This window comes from Euprymna scolopes, chromosome 29, assembly GCF_053919585.1.
Source record: "Euprymna scolopes isolate OS-2025 chromosome 29, ASM5391958v1, whole genome shotgun sequence".
Taxonomy (NCBI): domain Eukaryota; kingdom Metazoa; phylum Mollusca; class Cephalopoda; order Sepiida; family Sepiolidae; genus Euprymna; species Euprymna scolopes.
The window spans coordinates 74,707,943-74,725,106 of record NC_136510.1 but is presented as its reverse complement, the minus strand read 5'-3'; the positions used below and the strand labels follow the sequence as shown (position 1 = coordinate 74,725,106).

The following is a 17,164-nucleotide window of genomic DNA, read 5'->3' as shown; positions in this document are numbered from 1 at the left end:
AAGCCGCGAGAAAAAAGCCTTTAGCAGAAATACAGAAAAATGCACACACACACACTAACACACATTTTGGTTTTTATATATATATATATATATATATATACTAGCGGGGGTACCCGGCGTGCCCAGGTGTTTAGAGGTGTGTGTGTTGGGGGGGGGTAAATCAAAACAAAAGAATAAGCGAAGTAACAACCCTGTTTAAATATTATAAATAAACAAACGAACATTGTTAAAACAAAAACTAAAAAAAGAAAACGCGAACATAATGGGGAAAAAAAAAAGCGAACGGTGTTAAAACTTCTTTAAAAATCTGGAAAAAAAAAAAAAAAAAAAAAAAAAAAAAACAGCGAATGCAAAAAATAGGTGTGTGTGTGTTGGCGGGGCTAAATCGGTGGGTATGTTGGCAAGGCTAGATGGAAACTAAAAGTAATAATCATGTTTAAATATTAAAAAAACGAACAAAAACAAAAAAAAGTTTTAGGACGAAGGTAGGCTCGAACCTAAAGCCTTGAGGTTAATAGTCTGATGACATAACATGACACCGCGAAAGTAATAACTTTAGAGGAGTTAAAAATAAGTGTTTATAAACCCAGGAGGTTTTTCTAGGTCAAATCTCATGCCATAGGAGCATTATAGAGAAAACGAATTCACAGCACAAATTTTGTAAGATAAAATTTGCTGAAATAAAAGATTTTTACGACGTCGTTTCATAAGTGTTACATATTATGATCTCGTAGCATATAAAAAGTTACAAGAAATAGTAACCCCCCCCCCCGAGAATCCTGGCGAAAAAAGCCTTTGGCAGACATACACAAAAATGCACACACACACACACATTTTCACTTTTATATATAGATGTTACAAAAATAACTTTGACGTATTTTAATTAATTTCATTTATTCATTCAGTTTGAGTAGTTTTAATCAATTAAACTATCGTTATATTTGGTTAATATCCGTTTTACATGCTACCTTTTAGAAATTAACTTTCAAACTAACCTTTTTTTGGCCAAGCCATGTTACTGCACCTTTTTTTGCATTAGAATAAAACAAACTCGTATATGCCAATCAGTATAAACAGATATATAACCAACACATCACCACCATGCATGCTAAAAATATTAACGACTTTTTCCACAACAAAGAAAAATGCATAAAACTTAATTTTTCATAGCTAAACAAAAACAACTGACTTTAATTTTGAATCAAAATTAACACATACGCTATCAAGAAATATCCAAAACATTTTTGACTGTAAGAAATCTGGCCTGAAATTATAGTCATTTGTTTGTTTATCGAGCCATTTTCTGTAATCGGAATGCTTATCCATGAAGCCAGCAACTTTATAGTAAATCTCCAGAATGGCTTGCTCGCTGCCGAGGGTCATTTTGGTAATCCTTGAAGTGAAGTAGAAAATTCCAAAGGCCGGTTACTTAGTCACTTGTGCCAGATTCAAAACCAATCTGCGACTAGCCCCAGCTCTCTCTTGGAGCTATATTCACTATTTCCTGTTTTCTTCATTTTCTTTTCTTCTTCTTTTCTCTTCCCTTTTATTTTCTTTTCTTTTTGCCTCCTATTGAGGCCAGGGGTGCACCGATTACAAAATTGGCCGATTACAGATTAATCGGCCAATTAATAGGTTTTCTAATGTCAATTTATCAGCAAATTTTGTTGTCATAAATGATTCTAATATTAATTAAATTATATTGTAAACGAAGACACGTTAACTCCCTTTTTTACCTGCCAGTGAAAATTTATCGAAGAGATAAGCATCATCAACACCATATTATCAAATCACAGGCATGACAAACTGTCAACATGTAAACTTTAACAACTGCACAGAATTTGAGCCAAATATATGTAAGCATATGGAAAATTTCCCTCCTTTCTTTTCCTATCGAATTAACATTATTATTTTGTACTTTAAATCACTGTTAAAGAAAATTATTACTTCATCTTTCAGTTTTCAAATTGAGGAATTGTACAGTAAATTGCAACGATGTGCAAACAAAAAATGAAGCATTCTTCATCAGTCATACTCTTGTTCCTCATTTTTTAGTTCTTGCTATCATTACATATATATTTTTATTTTTCTAGTTAAGATAATGTATATTTTATTGAGATAAATTATTTATTAGATATCAGGCATAAGTTATTTAAATATGTAAAAAGTTAACTACATATTGACAACAACCTTCAACCATTATGGCAACCAGTTTCTACTGAAAATATTTTGATATCAATTCCAAAAATTAGAATACAGCTGCCTGCAAGTTATCCAAACCATCACATCAAAGAGTGGCAAATCAGCAAAAGCTTTTACAACAACTAATATGGTAAACCATCTTAGAAAGGCTCATCCAAAAGAAGCAATAGTGTAAGATAAGAAAAGGAGGCACAATGAATATTCAGGGACAGATATTCCAGGAACAAGTAGCAGCAACTACAAGCTTCCAATGAAACACTAAACTACTATAGAATTAATATTAGCCAAATGGAAATTTTGGGATATTAATCACCAGAAATCACAAGAGATTCATTACCTGATAAGCGAAATGATTGCTGTTAATATTCAACTATATTCTGTAACATCTGACATTGGATTTAAAAGGCTTATTGCAAAATTTTGCCTAAATTACAGTACTCCCAATATATTTACAAAAGTAAAAACAAAAATTCAATCCTTGATGAAATTAGCAGCATTTCATATACTACAGATATTTGGACAGCTGCTACAAATAATGCTCCCTTTCTGAGTTTGACAAGTCACTGGCTTTCAAATGACTTTGAACAGTGCAGAGCTGTGCTTAGAGTGGTTCCATTCTGTGGTGCACACACAGATGCAAGAATAAGTGAAGAATTGCACAATGTTCTGAATAGGTATAAAATCTTCAACAAAGTTTTCTTGGTCTTGTGGGATTCAGGAACAAATATGGTTGCTGGTGTCAGGGAATATGCTTTAGAATGACTATCATACTCCATACATACATTACAACTCTCAATAAATGACTCATTATTTTCCCAACAGGCTGTTAAAACAATCATTACAACTAAAAGAAATATAGTCTCTCACTTTTATCACTCTCCATTAATAATTAGCAAATTAACTGAAATACAGGATCAGCTTAATTTGAAAAAAAAAAACAAACAAACTCATTCAAGATGTGACCACACAATGGAATTCAACATATTATATGCTAAAAAGAAATTTAGAACAAAAAGCTCTTGTAATGTATGCTGTTGATAAGATTTCTACCTTAACAACTTACCAATGGGGACTTGCTCAAAAAATTGTCTAGTTACTGAGTCCATTTGAAGAAATCACCAAAGAAGCAAGTCACAGAACTTCAACTATATCGATGATAATACCTACAATTTTGGCTTTGAGATTATTTCTTTCAAAAGCTGACCAATCTAATTCTGATATTTCTGACTTTAGTGAAATCTTTACCACTATTGAACAATTTAATGAATTAATAGAAACAAGATTTTCATCCTATCTAAATCATAAAAACTTGTATATGTCTACTTTCCTAGATCCAAGATTCAAAGTTAAATTTTAAAAAATATGACATGGAAAACACTATTAATAACTAGATTCTACATCTACTTTTTACTGATGAAAATGAAGCAGAATCAGCAGGATACACTTCTTCAAGTATTGTTGAGGGACAAGAAGATCAAAGTGAAAGTAAAACTGTATTGCTTGCATACCTTTTTGATGAATTAGCTTCAAATAAACGTACAGTAATAAATAAAAACTTAGAGCAGGTAGAAGCTGAGTTAAACCTGTAGACGGCAACTACAACAGAAATACAATCACAATAAGTCTACAGTAATAAATCAAAATTTAGAGCAGGTAGAAGCTGCATTAAAACTGTAGACTGCAACTACAACAGAATTACAAGAATCACAATCTAAACTCAAAGGAAGTAAATCTCTTATGGTTAAGTGCACAAAAGAACTTGATCATTACGTAGCTTTACTACAGCTCGCAAAAGGTGATAATCCATTTTAGTGGATGGAAGAAGACACAGGAGACCTTACTACTGCTGAGTAAATTGGCTTCAAAATATTTAAACACATTCCTGTCATCTGTGAAGAGTGAGAGGCTCTTTAGTACAGGTGGTATGAACTTATGAAGAACAGACTGTGTACTGAAAATGGAGAAACTCTTGTTTCTACATTACAATTTAAAAGTATTCAACTTTAAATACTGATGAAACTATGAGGTAACAAGATTAGAGGAGGAAGTAGAGCAGCAGCAGGTGCAGAACTTCAGCTTATAATTATTCACTTAAAGAATTACAATTTGTACTTTGTAGTTGGTTTGTAATTTCTTTTTTTTCTTATCTAATTGTTTAATTATATTCATTTAAGAATTCAAAATTGTACTTAGTATTTTGTAATTTTATTTAATAAAGGCAAAAAGCAATAATAGTGGCCAGACACTTAACAAATGTTAAGTTAAATTAGTAGCTATTATATAAATGTGTCAAAGCTATCTGATGAGTCACTTAACAGTAATGAAATGGTTTAAATTTAATAGGAAAGAGAAAAGTAATTAATCAGCCAATTAATCAGCAAATCAGCTGATTACTGATTAATCTGCAAAGTGGCACTTAGACCGATTACCGTTTATCTGCCGATTAATCGGTACACCTCTAGTTTAGGCCTATATCATCTAATTTTTTGTTTGTTCTTGTTTCAGTGCTCTAGGTTTGTTTATCGAGCTAATTTCTGTAACTAGAACACTTTTCCATTTAGCCAGCAACTTTCACAGCAAATCACCAGAATGGCTTGCTTGCTGCCACAGGCCATTTTTGTAGTCAAGTACAAGATTCCAAAGATCAGTAATCCAGCCACTTGTGGTGGGTTCAAAGTCAATCAGCAATTAACGCTCCTCCCCTTCTCTTGGGGCTGTATTTACTATTTCCGCTTTTCTTCACTTTTCTTTTCTTTTTTCTCCTGTCAATGATGTAATGATATGCATCTCAAGCCTTTGAGATATTTACAACGTCATAAAGATTGGCATACCTGAATGATGTTCTGCAGTTGAGAACACTTTTCCCAAATTTATCCCCCAATAACTTGGCCGAATATCAATATAAGCCAAGAGATCAACCGCAGTTTTTCAATGAATGCTGAGATGCACTTAGAGTGCAACCAGGGTTTAGTGACTTCACCCAGTCTAGGAACGTACTATATCGGGATTTAGTGATGGGGATTGCTCCAAACCCAATTGGAGAGTGGTTGGGACTATCAGAGGAGGAGACCCATTCCTGATGGAATTGAGTGCCAAGCTAGAGCTCTCTCAACAATTCTGAGTATTCTATAATCTGCCGATTGGTTCACAATGCACTATGCCTCAATGGGATCTACATCAGGATTGGTATGGATGACAACCCTTTTTGTTCACTTTGCGAGGAGGATCAAATAGAAACAGTTGAATACAATTTCTTCAACTGCCCCAAGCTGCATGACTTCTAGACATATGTCAGTGGAATAATGGCTTATATCATCTCAGAGCAGATAACATGCCTGAATTTGGCATCAGTCACCCACAACACAAATCTTTTGTGGCCCAGGTAAGAACAAATGGTGTTCCTAGTGATTTTAGTTGTAGTTAGAATAGTGGTGTAGGTTTCATGCCTAGATAGGGTGTGTATGCATGGGGGTGGGGAGGTGCCACATTCTATCTACAATCTGATTTTGTATTTTAAACATCAGCTTAAAATCAAAATCAGATGTGATAGAAGGTTGCCTTCCTTTTCAACTGGAGGTAAATCCATACCACTAGTTTATATTGATTTAGTCAAAACAAGTTTGAATACATGTTTCCTGTCTAAGCATGGCACATGCCAACCTTAGGTCCTAAGTCAAAACCAAAAGAACAGTCCTTTAGTAGTAGTGAGAATGAGTCCTGTCTTCAATTTTATGTTAAATAGAATACCTTCAGAATGCTCTCTCCCAGTAAAGTTATATTTCTCCCCTGTCCACCTAAATGGTCTGGTTGCCACCCCATACTCTACGACCCCATCCTGCCTTTCTTTTGCCCTTTAGACTGCCCACTCCTTCTTAGGAAGTGACTCTTTTACTTTCGGCAACAACTGGAAAACAGCGAGCACTTTAGTTAGATAGGTTGGGAGCCCCCCCCCCCCACTATCACAACATAGTATTTTATTTGGTTCATTTCTTTTTCTTATTGTTATTTTTCTTTATTTTGGTGTATTTTTCAGGCTTAGATATTTCCCATGAACTATCATCTGATAACGTACCTGTTCACATGTACATTTTCCTGTTGTATTTTATTCTTTTGTTTTTATTGTTTTATATATAAATAAAAAAATTGTGTTTTGTTTGTAAATAAAATGTTTTTGCTTTGTAAATAAAATTCATTTATGTGGGGATATTTTAAATAACTTGAATCCATATAGTGAATGCAGTATTATGGTGATTGATACTAGTTTACGAACAGACAGAGTGGATGACCCTTGACGCCCCTTTTACCTCCATTCCCTTTTGGCTTCATGCTGCATTGTTATAAGGACCCCCTTCATTCTTTGTATAAAGTTTTTAATAAAATGTTGTATAAAAAATGGGGGAAATCCTTAACAATAAATAAATCCAGAACAGGTTGGGAGCAAGGAGCCTCCCAAATCCTGTCTTCACAAGTTGATGAGCCCAGCAGCCAAGAGACTCGGCATTAGTAACAACAGTAGTTCAAACAGCCCTTTTCAGAGCTAACTACCAAACTAATAATGCAATTCAAACCGTCCTTTCAAGGATGACTCACAAACTACCTGTGATAAATACTTCACTCTCTACAACTGCTAGCCCTCAGACTCCCATCTACAGCCAGCAACTCCTGCAGCCTCCAGCTTGTTCCAGCACTTCCAGCCACCATCCAGCTACCAGCACCTGTTGATGACTAGTTTCCCATTCTTGTACCCTACTGACGATCAGCCACCTGTTCCAGTGCCCACTGATGTCCAGCTACCCGTTCCAATACCTACTGACAACCAGCTATTAGTTCCAGTGCTCATTGATATCCAATATCCTGTCGACGCCCAGCTACTTTTTCTAACATTAGATCCTATCTACATGACAGACCAATCTGAAGCACATCATTCTACCTCAGAGACACACGAATTTCACCCACACGAAATGCCCGTTCTTGCTTCCTGATTTGCAATCCCCATTGCAATACGATTTCCCGGTAAATAAAATGCAATATCTATCATCTTTAACTGATCATTTGTGTTTGTCATCTCTTTGCTATTACCTCTTTGCCTTGTGGTTACTTTCTCAGTTGTACGGTCGATTAATACGCTCACATTTCAACCCTCTACAACAATCCCTCCTTGTGTCAAGACCATCCTTATCGCTTCCTTCCATGTTTTCCTTGACTTTCCCCTATCAACTGACCTTGCAATCACAACTATTAAACATCTATTAAGCCAAGAACTCTCATTCATTCTTTGAAAAAACATTTTTATTGCCGCAGTCTAGAAGGATTTCTCTTTCACTGCCCGAGGAGAGAAAAAACTAGGTGTGGTATCAGAACAGATACCACACTTTAACATTAGTTCTATTAAATAAATAAAGATAAACCGAAAAGAAAAAAATACTGCAAAGTTGGCAAATATTAAGAGGGGACGGGAAAATAAGCACCGGTTTTTATTTATTGACTTTTATAAATACTTTTTCATATTAGAATAGTTTCCATCAATTAAAAAAAAATTACGATTGGTTAGTTCATTTGAAGCACATGAGATAAATTCTTGATTGTGATTTGGCGGTGGGTAGAAGCAGGCATAATAAGTACTGCTGCTGGTGGTGGGTACTGTCATGGGGGACGTGGACTCTGCGTAAACGGTGTTTTTATTTAATGATTGCTCCCTGAAAGCGTTTTCTTTCACTTCCTTTGTGTCTCAGACTTTTGTTTTTAATCGTGCGTGTATTTATTTTATTTAATTTTTTTTCTTTGGGTAAATTTGATTCATACTTTTATTTCGTGCGTTTTTATTTTATTTTTAGTTCATTTTATTTATTTTCTCCACTAAATATTTTTATTTTTTTGTTAAATTATTTTTTCATACATATTCAAATAATGCTTTTGGCCCCCGCCCTTTTTGACCTCAAATAGTACCTTCAAAAGAGTTTTCGTGATTAAATAAACCAAAGAAAACCTTTTGCGTATGCGCTTTCAGAGAGCAATCATTAAATAAAAACACGTTTACGCAGAGTCCATGTTTCCCGTGAAGTACCCTGCTGGTGTTATTGTAAAAGTTTACTATCGTATATTTACTATTTATGTAAATTAGGGACTGCCAAACGACTGTGAAGAATGGACCACATGTTTCCATGACGTCAGATTTGTGTTAACTATACGAACTATGGAAAAGTAGAAGCGACTTAATGATTTTTTTAAAACCTTTGTTTATCTTCTTCAAACTGCAATTAATAATTAATCTTTGTTATAATTTTGTTAGGTTTTAAGATTTACACAGTTTAATGATTAATAATACTCATGCAAATACAAATACACATTTGTATATTAAATATGAAATACGGTTTTACTGAATTTTTATTTGGTTACCTACGGAGTCCATATTTTGTTCGGTAAAAAGAGACAAACAAAATATGAGGGAGGCCTACAAAATGCATAATATTTGTGCATTAATATTTTCAAATTGGTTTTAATCTGGCGATAAAATAGCTGACAAGAGTCATGTTTATATTAAAACTTAATATTTAAAAAAAATTTAAACACAATTAATTAAAAATCTGTTGTAACGGAACATTTTTAAATAATGGAATTTTAATATTTTAAAAATTAATTAATGTTTACGAAGTTTCTTTTTCTTGGCAATTCAACTGATTATAGTATATATTAATTCGAAAAAACGCTATTTAAAAAAAAAACATAATAATAAGTTTATATCAATTTTTTAATTACAACTTCAAGGTAAATTTTTGTTCAATATGTGTATTTAAATGTTTAAAAAATAAATATTTTTTTACTTATTTGAACTCTTATGTTTCATAATAAATAGAAATGTCGATAGATTTAAGTATATTTTGTTCGAATTTCGAAAAAATCAATGGGGGAGGGGAACACGCACTAAAAAAATATTTTCTCGTTGTATATTTTATGAAAACTGCCTTTTATATGTAATTTCATTCTAAAATGCACAAGTATCGAAAATTTCACGAATATCTGAACTTTAGTTGATTTTTGCTAGATTTATTAAATACGGGTACGTTTTCACATTCGGAATGTCTACTACATGGGAACGTTATTTTAAAGCGCCAATTATGTAAACACAATTTTCGTCTCGCAATTTCATTATTTTCGTTCGATGAAAAATTTTTTTTTAATTATTACTGGTTTATTTTGCCCTTCTTTTAAATGGTACAAAAGTTATACTAATAATATTAATTTATAATAAAGTTACATCGTGTTACATATAGGGTGAGGTAATTCTGTGGTGAATTTTGGCAGTCCCTAATGTAAATAAATGATTAATTCATACATCATGTTCATATTAGTATTGAAAACCAACGTGTGAATTTGTATTTCATTAAATTTATTTTTTTCTTTTAACTTTAAGAACGTCAAAACAATAATATAGGGATCAATTATCACATGTTTCAGTTTTGACTTGACCTTTTAATATTTGCGAGTGAGAATATATCATCCAACATAGTTTACATAACCCTCATGCTTATTTCCTTATAATATTTACACTAAATAGTGCAAGTGAGTTTTCGTAATATTTTATTTATTTTTAATGCAGACGATAGATTTATATATATATAAATTTAAATAATATCCAACAAATTAAAAGTGCATCGGTTTGTTTTTGTGCAGAGTTTCGTATAAAACATGTCTCGAACAGTGGAAAGACGTGGGAAGGACATTCATAATGAAGTCGTTAGAAAATAAAATCAATAAGTTTTAACCAATTTTAAAGTCTATTAACCGTTCACATAGACATAAAAAATATTTATGCTCTACTTTTAAAACAAAACACACACTTACAATATCTTGGAGCTTGATTAAAAACATTGCCACAATAACGGAACATTGTAAGAGCAACCATATTGAAAACTACGGATAGTTGGTTGTGAATAAAATGCTCAATAATTAAAAGGGAAGAAAAAAATATTTACTTTTTTTTTGTTACTAATTCTTTTAAAAAAATTTTTTTTTTTTTTTAGCATATGTTTTCGTGATTTTATTGTATAAAAATAAATTTTAAAAAATAAATTTAGAACGTAATTCATGTAAGGTTTAAAATAAATAAAAAGGTCCTTATTGAAGAGGTTGAATATTGACCAATCAGAATCTGTGTTACATTTTAAATGTAAGATATCTTGTCAGACATATTTGTTTCAATAAAGCTCTTTCTCACGGAGCATCTGCTTTGAACTGTAAGTTGGTTACCAGAGGTTTTGGGGGGATTTATAGATGAAGGTAAGTCTCACCGATTGTTTTAGCATCATAAGAATGCTTTCAGCTTTATTTTAGCCCATAATTGATGTGTAACTCATAATAAATCATCTTCAATATGATTACCATCTGTGGTCGTCTTTTTCCCCCTATCCTTGGGCACATTGTTGCCACTGTTTAGTGTTATTCTCTTAAGTCATTTGAAACGTATTTTTATTTCCTTTAAAACCGTTATTTTCCCCCAAAACGTTTCAATTAATCATATCTAATACTTCCTTCTTCCAGGTAAATAAAATTTTGTAAATTTGACAAATGTTTTAAAGTCTTTTCTAGCTGGGTTTAATTTAATTTATTTAAAAACAAAATAGTCATAAGATTCTGTTTCCTTTGCTTACAATAAATAAAAAAAATAAGTTACAATGTATACACACAAGCAACTTTCTTAAAATAATATAAATTAATTCGTTTTTTTTTTTTCTTTCTTTTCGTTCAAAAAAAAAAAAAAAACAAAAACGAAAAAAAGCAGTGATCTTTCAACTCGCAAAATCAAATCCTTTTAAGACATTTATTTGAACTAAAGCAAGAAAACAGGTGTATGTTTTATTTATATTTAAAGTATTATTTGCTTCCTGGACAGAATTGTTTTTGAATATCTAATTCGTATACTCCATAAATTTAATCTTTTTCTTACTTTAATTCTTTAATTTACATTATTTTTTTCTTAAATTTTATTGAATGCATTTTTTTTTTTTTTTTTTTTTTTGTAAATTATTTCCCTTATATTTTTTCATTGTTTAACTTAAACAGCTGTCAAATTTTAAAATTCTATATAAGCTATAAAATAATGAAATTATAATTTGTACTTAAAAAAAAAAATCCTTGTTTTACCTGATATAAAAATCGACTAATTTCTACATAAAATTCTTTTAAATCAACAAGGATACTTTTTGTAATTAATATTCTAATTAATATTTGGAAAAAATGTTAAACTATAAACATTTGGTGATCATTACTATTTACCGACATAAATTATTTTCTCAGGAAATACAATTGGAAATTTGCCCAAATCAATTTATTTTATTTTTTTTGTTTACTTACTCATTTGTGACCTATTTGCGTCAAAGATTGATGTTTAAATCTTCGAAGTTCTTAAAATACCGATTTTGAGCAAAGCAGTCATGTTTTAAGTTGGTTAGTAACGTAAACAAAGATGACTAATTCGCCTAGAATCGGTATTGACGCGTGCTTTAAAGACTTGTAACTTCTATTAAATATTTTCATTTTAACGCAAATAGATCACAAATAAGTTGGTAAAGCAAAATCTATTTCTATTATTTTATAAATCTATTTTATGGTACTTATGCACTTATGTTACCGTGCTGTTTTTAACAGTATTTTTAAGTTAGGGTTTGTATTACTGTACACATAGATTCGAAAAAGTTGTCAAAAAGCAAATGTATAACAAATAAATGTTATCAAAGGCAAGATAAGTTACTTTTCTACCTAACTGGATATGTTTTCAGTGTTTTTATTTAATGTAACATGTTTATTCAACCCGGAAAACATACTATTTACCGATGTATTGGAAAATTCAAAACGGCGCCCGACTCTCTCTTTAACACGGTAAGTTTGGGGAAAAAGAGTTATAAATAAAAAACTAGACAAAATACTGTTAGAAACTCGCTCAATATATATTACCGTGACATAGGTTGACATATATTCAGTGGTTTTTTAATAGTATTTTGTCTAGTTTATTATTTATAACACCTTTTCCCGAACTTACCGTGTTAAAGAGAGTTGGGCGCCATTTTGAATTTTCCAATACATCGGTAAACACTATGTTTTTCGAGCTGAATAAACATGTTACATTGAATAAAAACACGAAAAATATATCCAGTTTGGTAGAAAAATAACTTATCTTGCTTTTGATAATATTTATTTGTTATATATTTGTTTTTTGACAACTTTTTCGAATCTGTGTACAGTAATACAGTACACCCCTCCCCGTATTAAGAATGGCTTTCTAAATAACGTTATTTCACCACGGTAACATAAGTGCATAAGTATCTATTTTTATTTTATTTTATTTTTATTTTTTTTTTTTTGCTAATTTTCCAGCTGTATTTTTCTTAAAATAATTTATCTCTGTAATCGTAATGATTACCAAAGATTTTAGGTATTTTTTTATTTATTTTATTTATTTATTTTTTACGACCTGCCCCAGCAGCGTAGTATAAACCCCCAACCACCCCGATGTTAAGAACGACTTTCGGAATGAATACCCTCCAACCTCCCCATGTTAAGTGAACAACGGCTTTCGAGGTTGGGAAATGTTTATTATTATGGGAAGGTTGGGGTGTTTACGCTGGGGCACGTCGTAAGAATTTAAAGATTTTTCTTAAGTTTCTTTCAATACGTTAACTTTTGTGACAGCATTGTTGTAATTTTGACTAATGTACTTTTATGAGGGAGAAAAAAACGTTAAAGTATAGCAAACCACGAACTTGCCTTTTTCTTTTATTACAATAACAATGTTCAGGAATAATATTTGGTGCTTGTTAAGATAATCGACAGATCGATTTTTTAATATGTCGTTTAAAGCAAAAAAACAATATTACGTACTTGATTGTCACGTCGAAAATAGTAATATATCCAAAAATTACAAACTTTCATAGATTAGAAAGTTATAGCTTAAAGTAATTTTTACGGAAAATTGTGTAAAATTGCATTCTTAGACGTTAAGTAGACTGAAAGGTTCACACATAGGGGACATAACTCGGAACTGATATTTTAGATTACATGTTCATGATGTTGCTGTCTTATAACGATAGACTTTTTTTTTCACTGTAGAAAAGTTAGGCATGGGATCAATTTAGATTGAGAAATCTAGCACTCTCTTCTAGATAGGTGCAAGATTTGTTGTAATTGAATCAGTTGGCATTTCCTTGTAGTGGTGCTTCAGGCGATTGGCAACAAATCAATCCTCCCTCCTATACGAAAGAGGTATTGGTGGACTGGATAGCTGAGCAGGGCCATCGCAGCGACGCTGCGTTGACAAAGTCTAGCCTGAGATTCTCTATGAGTATTTGCAACCTTGAAAAAAAAAAAGTTTCACTATTAATTGTTAAAGAATAAAGATTTTTTCTTTTTCTCTTTCTAGGAAGCTGAAATTCCCATTCTTGCAAATGTACTTTTAAATCTCTCTCTCTCTCTCTCTCTCTCTCTCTCTCTCTCTCTCTCTCTCTGTATTCAACGTTGTCTTAAAAGAAAAAAAAAAAAAAGGCCACATTGTATTTACTTGTACTGCAAATCGTTTCCTAGAAAATCCTTTGTTTTCTTCTTTCATAAATAAGAAGCGAAGCAAGCACTGACTCCTTTTCCTCGCGTTATATCATTTTTAGTAAATGTGGAAAAATCCAAAACAAAAACAAACCTATATTGGAGTACTTTCTTTTGTTGTTGTTTTATGTATAAATATAATGGCTTCCACTCGTTTACGATAAGAATCTATTTAAGGAGTTGACCTGGAAAACAACCTAATTTATGTCCATATTGTTTTGAATTTCCTCACGACTTTCTAGAATTTCCGAGTTCTCCCTTTGCTTGATTTAAGTTGATTGTTCTTGTTTTAACTTTTAAACATTTGTCAATTTTGGCAAAGTTTTCTTAGCTTAATTTGAAATAAAGTTCTGCACTTTGTTGACATTCTTTGCCAGCTGATCCTATATACATGAATGCCCTGAAAAGGTCACTTTTGGTTTATGTTCACCAGTTTTAAAATATTCCGATATTCTGAAAAAAAAAAAAAAAAAAAAAAAAAAAAAACAGGTTCGTTTGCATATTTTAAAACTGGTAAACATTAATTAGAAGTGACTTTTCCAGGGCATTAAGGTCAACAAAGTACGGAACAATTATAATCGGAAACTTGAAAAATTAAAGCTTTTTGGGGTACTATTGATCCGTGCTGGCTGAAATAACCTTATTTAGACAGCTATTCTTTACATGGGGAGGGGGTTTTGTACCTATTCTGTACTTTAACCTTCCAGGTTAAAAAAAATACAGGGTTTGTATTACTGTACACATAGATTCGAAAAAGTTGTCAAAAAGCAAATATATAACAAATAAATGTTATCAAAGGCAAGATAAGTTATTTTTCTACCAAACTGGATACATTTTTTTTTTATTCAATATAACATGTTTATTCAGCTCGAAAAACAGCGTTTACCGATGTATTGGAAAATTCAAAATGGCGCCTGACTCTCTCTTTAACACGGTAAGTTTGGAAAAAACTAGACAAAATACTGTTAAAAACTCGCTCAATATGTTACCGTGACATAGGTTGACATATATTCGGTGGATTTTTAACAGTATTTTGTCTAGTTTTTTTTATTTATAAGACCGTTTCCCAAACTTACCGTGTTAAAGAGAGTCAGGCGCCATCTTGAATTTCCGTTCTATAATCAACCGTATCAACTTCAGGTAGCTTGACCCTTCCCCCCCAGTACTGATCTTGGACATTACCGCTTTTTTTTTTTTGTTTTTTTTATTTATTTTTTTTTTTTTAAACCTAAGTAGTCTTAATATTGAACCGGTTTTGGTTTATTGTATTTTCTATTTTGGTGTCTCCCCTCCCCTAAAACAAGTAAACAAACGTAAGTCTTGAAAATAAACTACTAAAATGATAAGCTTATTAGTTTTTTTCTGCTGTATTTGTCACATGCATTGTTTCAATTTTAATTAATTTAGATCTGCATTTTAAGTTACAAAAACAATATGCAATTTGGACAACGACGTTTCACTTTTTGAGAATGGCGTTACTAACCATCTATCTCCTATCTGTTTCTATCTCTGTCTAATCCCTCTTTCTCACACACACACACAATGTATATTTAGTTAGGTTGTACTATTACGAATACCTGCCCAAAGACAGGTTCAAATACTGAAACACCTTTGGTACCTTTAGTTTCCTTTAAAATCTAATATTGATCAGACCTCTCTCCCCGCCCCCAATCCCTAGAAAATGATATTGGTAAAAATGTCATTATCAGGTCTTTTTATGATTGAAACTTGTAAGTAATTTTCGATGGTGTTTCTTTATTCTTTTTCCTTATTAATGCTGGCGTCCCTGGGTGTTCTGTTGCATAACACGGTTTCTTTATATCAAACTGTCTGGTCGAGCTCCTTGCCCACACCAATGTGTGTGTGTGTGTGTGTGTGTGTGTGTGTGTGTGTGTGTGTGTCTCTCTCTCTTCTCCTGATTTCCCTGTCTTCCATTAGCTGCCTCAGATCTTCAGGATCACACTTGGCATCATGTGCAATTTGCTAGGTATACATGGATCTACGTTCTAAGCTTGTGCACCCATGCTGTGGAGTTACACATTTCTCACCAGCTCTTGCTTGCTCCTCTGGCAATGACCTGCAAATCGTAGACATCACTCTCTGATGGTAGTAGATATGGCAGGTAGGTTGCCATAAAATTGCTGCTTCATGGGATGATCTTACCAAGATATATTTAACACTATTCTTAGCATATAGGTGTACATGCCATCTAGATTTCTTTCCAATCTTTTCGTGAGTGTCCAGGTTGTAGCACCATAAACAAAGACAGACTCCACTACTGCTCTGAAGAACTGCCTTTACAGTTTGTCAGTTAGACTTTAAATTCATACTGACCACAGTTTATCCAATGCAGCCTATGCTTTTCAGATGCAAATTTCGATATCTCTCTCTCCGTAGAACCTATGTTACTGCCCAGGTACATAAACTCAGTGACTTCTACATCTAGAAGGCCATGCTTCTCAACCGTATCCAACCAAAGATTGAAAAAGTACTCGGGAAGAACCAGAATGGATTTAGGAAGAGTTTCTCTACTACCAGTCAAATTCTTACAGTCAAGAGACTAATCGAAGGAGTCAAACCTTGAGGCAGTCGTGCTCTTTGTAGATTTCTCCAAAACTTTTGACTCTGTACATAAAGAAAAAATGGCCAGCATCTTAAAGGCATATGGCATTCCAAATGAAGTCATTAATGCTATCATGATGTTATACAAACACCCTTGAGCAATGTTCTAGAGAATATTATTCAAGATTAATATCTATGTTGATGATACCACTCTCTATTCTGGTGTTGCTTCTTGCCGGTCTCCTTCAGATCATTTGAAATATGCAGCTAATCTAGAAGTCAACTAGAGTTCAGTTGTAGATTAGAGGATGAAATGGCTTTTGTTTAATCCTGTAAAGGCTCTGCTCGTGTCGCTCAATTGTAGGTGTGTCACTTTTCTTCCTGAAATTGTTATGGCCGATTCTGTTCTGGAGTAGAAATTGACTCTGGAACTTTTTTTTTTTTTTTTTCTCATCAAATCTTAGCGTCCATATACTAGATCCATTACTGTTTCGGTTTCTCATGAAGCAGGGGCTCTCTGTACTGCACTCTTGAATTTGTTGATATTCAATCATGGTGTCACCATTCTTAGCAAGTAATAAGAGTGTGAAACAGACTTATCTCAAATTTCTGGTTGAAAATAGTCTATTAATTGATGTTTAATTCACAGGCAAAATAATTTATCTATATATATATATATATATATATATATATATATGTATATAAAAGCGAAAATGTATGTATGTACGCTTTTCCTCGATGTCCACAAAAGGCTTCTTTCAGAGAAGCGCTCGCTCGGTTCACAACTTAAAACTTTTTATATCATCTA

At 32.5% G+C, this 17,164-nt stretch overlaps 2 protein-coding genes across 5 annotated transcripts in view; one reads left to right on the top strand and one right to left on the bottom strand.

Moving 5' to 3' along the window:
• Positions 1–10,159, bottom strand: part of LOC145252726 (large ribosomal subunit protein uL1m-like) — an 82,578-nt gene extending 72,419 nt beyond the window's left edge. The window contains exon 1 of the mRNA XM_080112580.1: positions 10,045–10,159. Coding sequence (XP_079968706.1) covers positions 10,045–10,105 — 61 coding nt within the window. The 5' untranslated portion in view covers positions 10,106–10,159. The remainder of the gene's footprint in view (positions 1–10,044) is intronic.
• Positions 10,160–10,343: 184 nt separating this feature from the next.
• The window catches only part of LOC145252725 (CCR4-NOT transcription complex subunit 6-like), a 268,803-nt gene continuing 261,982 nt past the window's right edge, over positions 10,344–17,164 (top strand). For all 4 annotated transcript variants that reach the window (XM_080112579.1, XM_080112578.1, XM_080112577.1 and 1 more), the window contains exon 1: positions 10,344–10,479. The gene's annotated coding sequence lies outside the window, so the exon portion shown is untranslated. The remainder of the gene's footprint in view (positions 10,480–17,164) is intronic.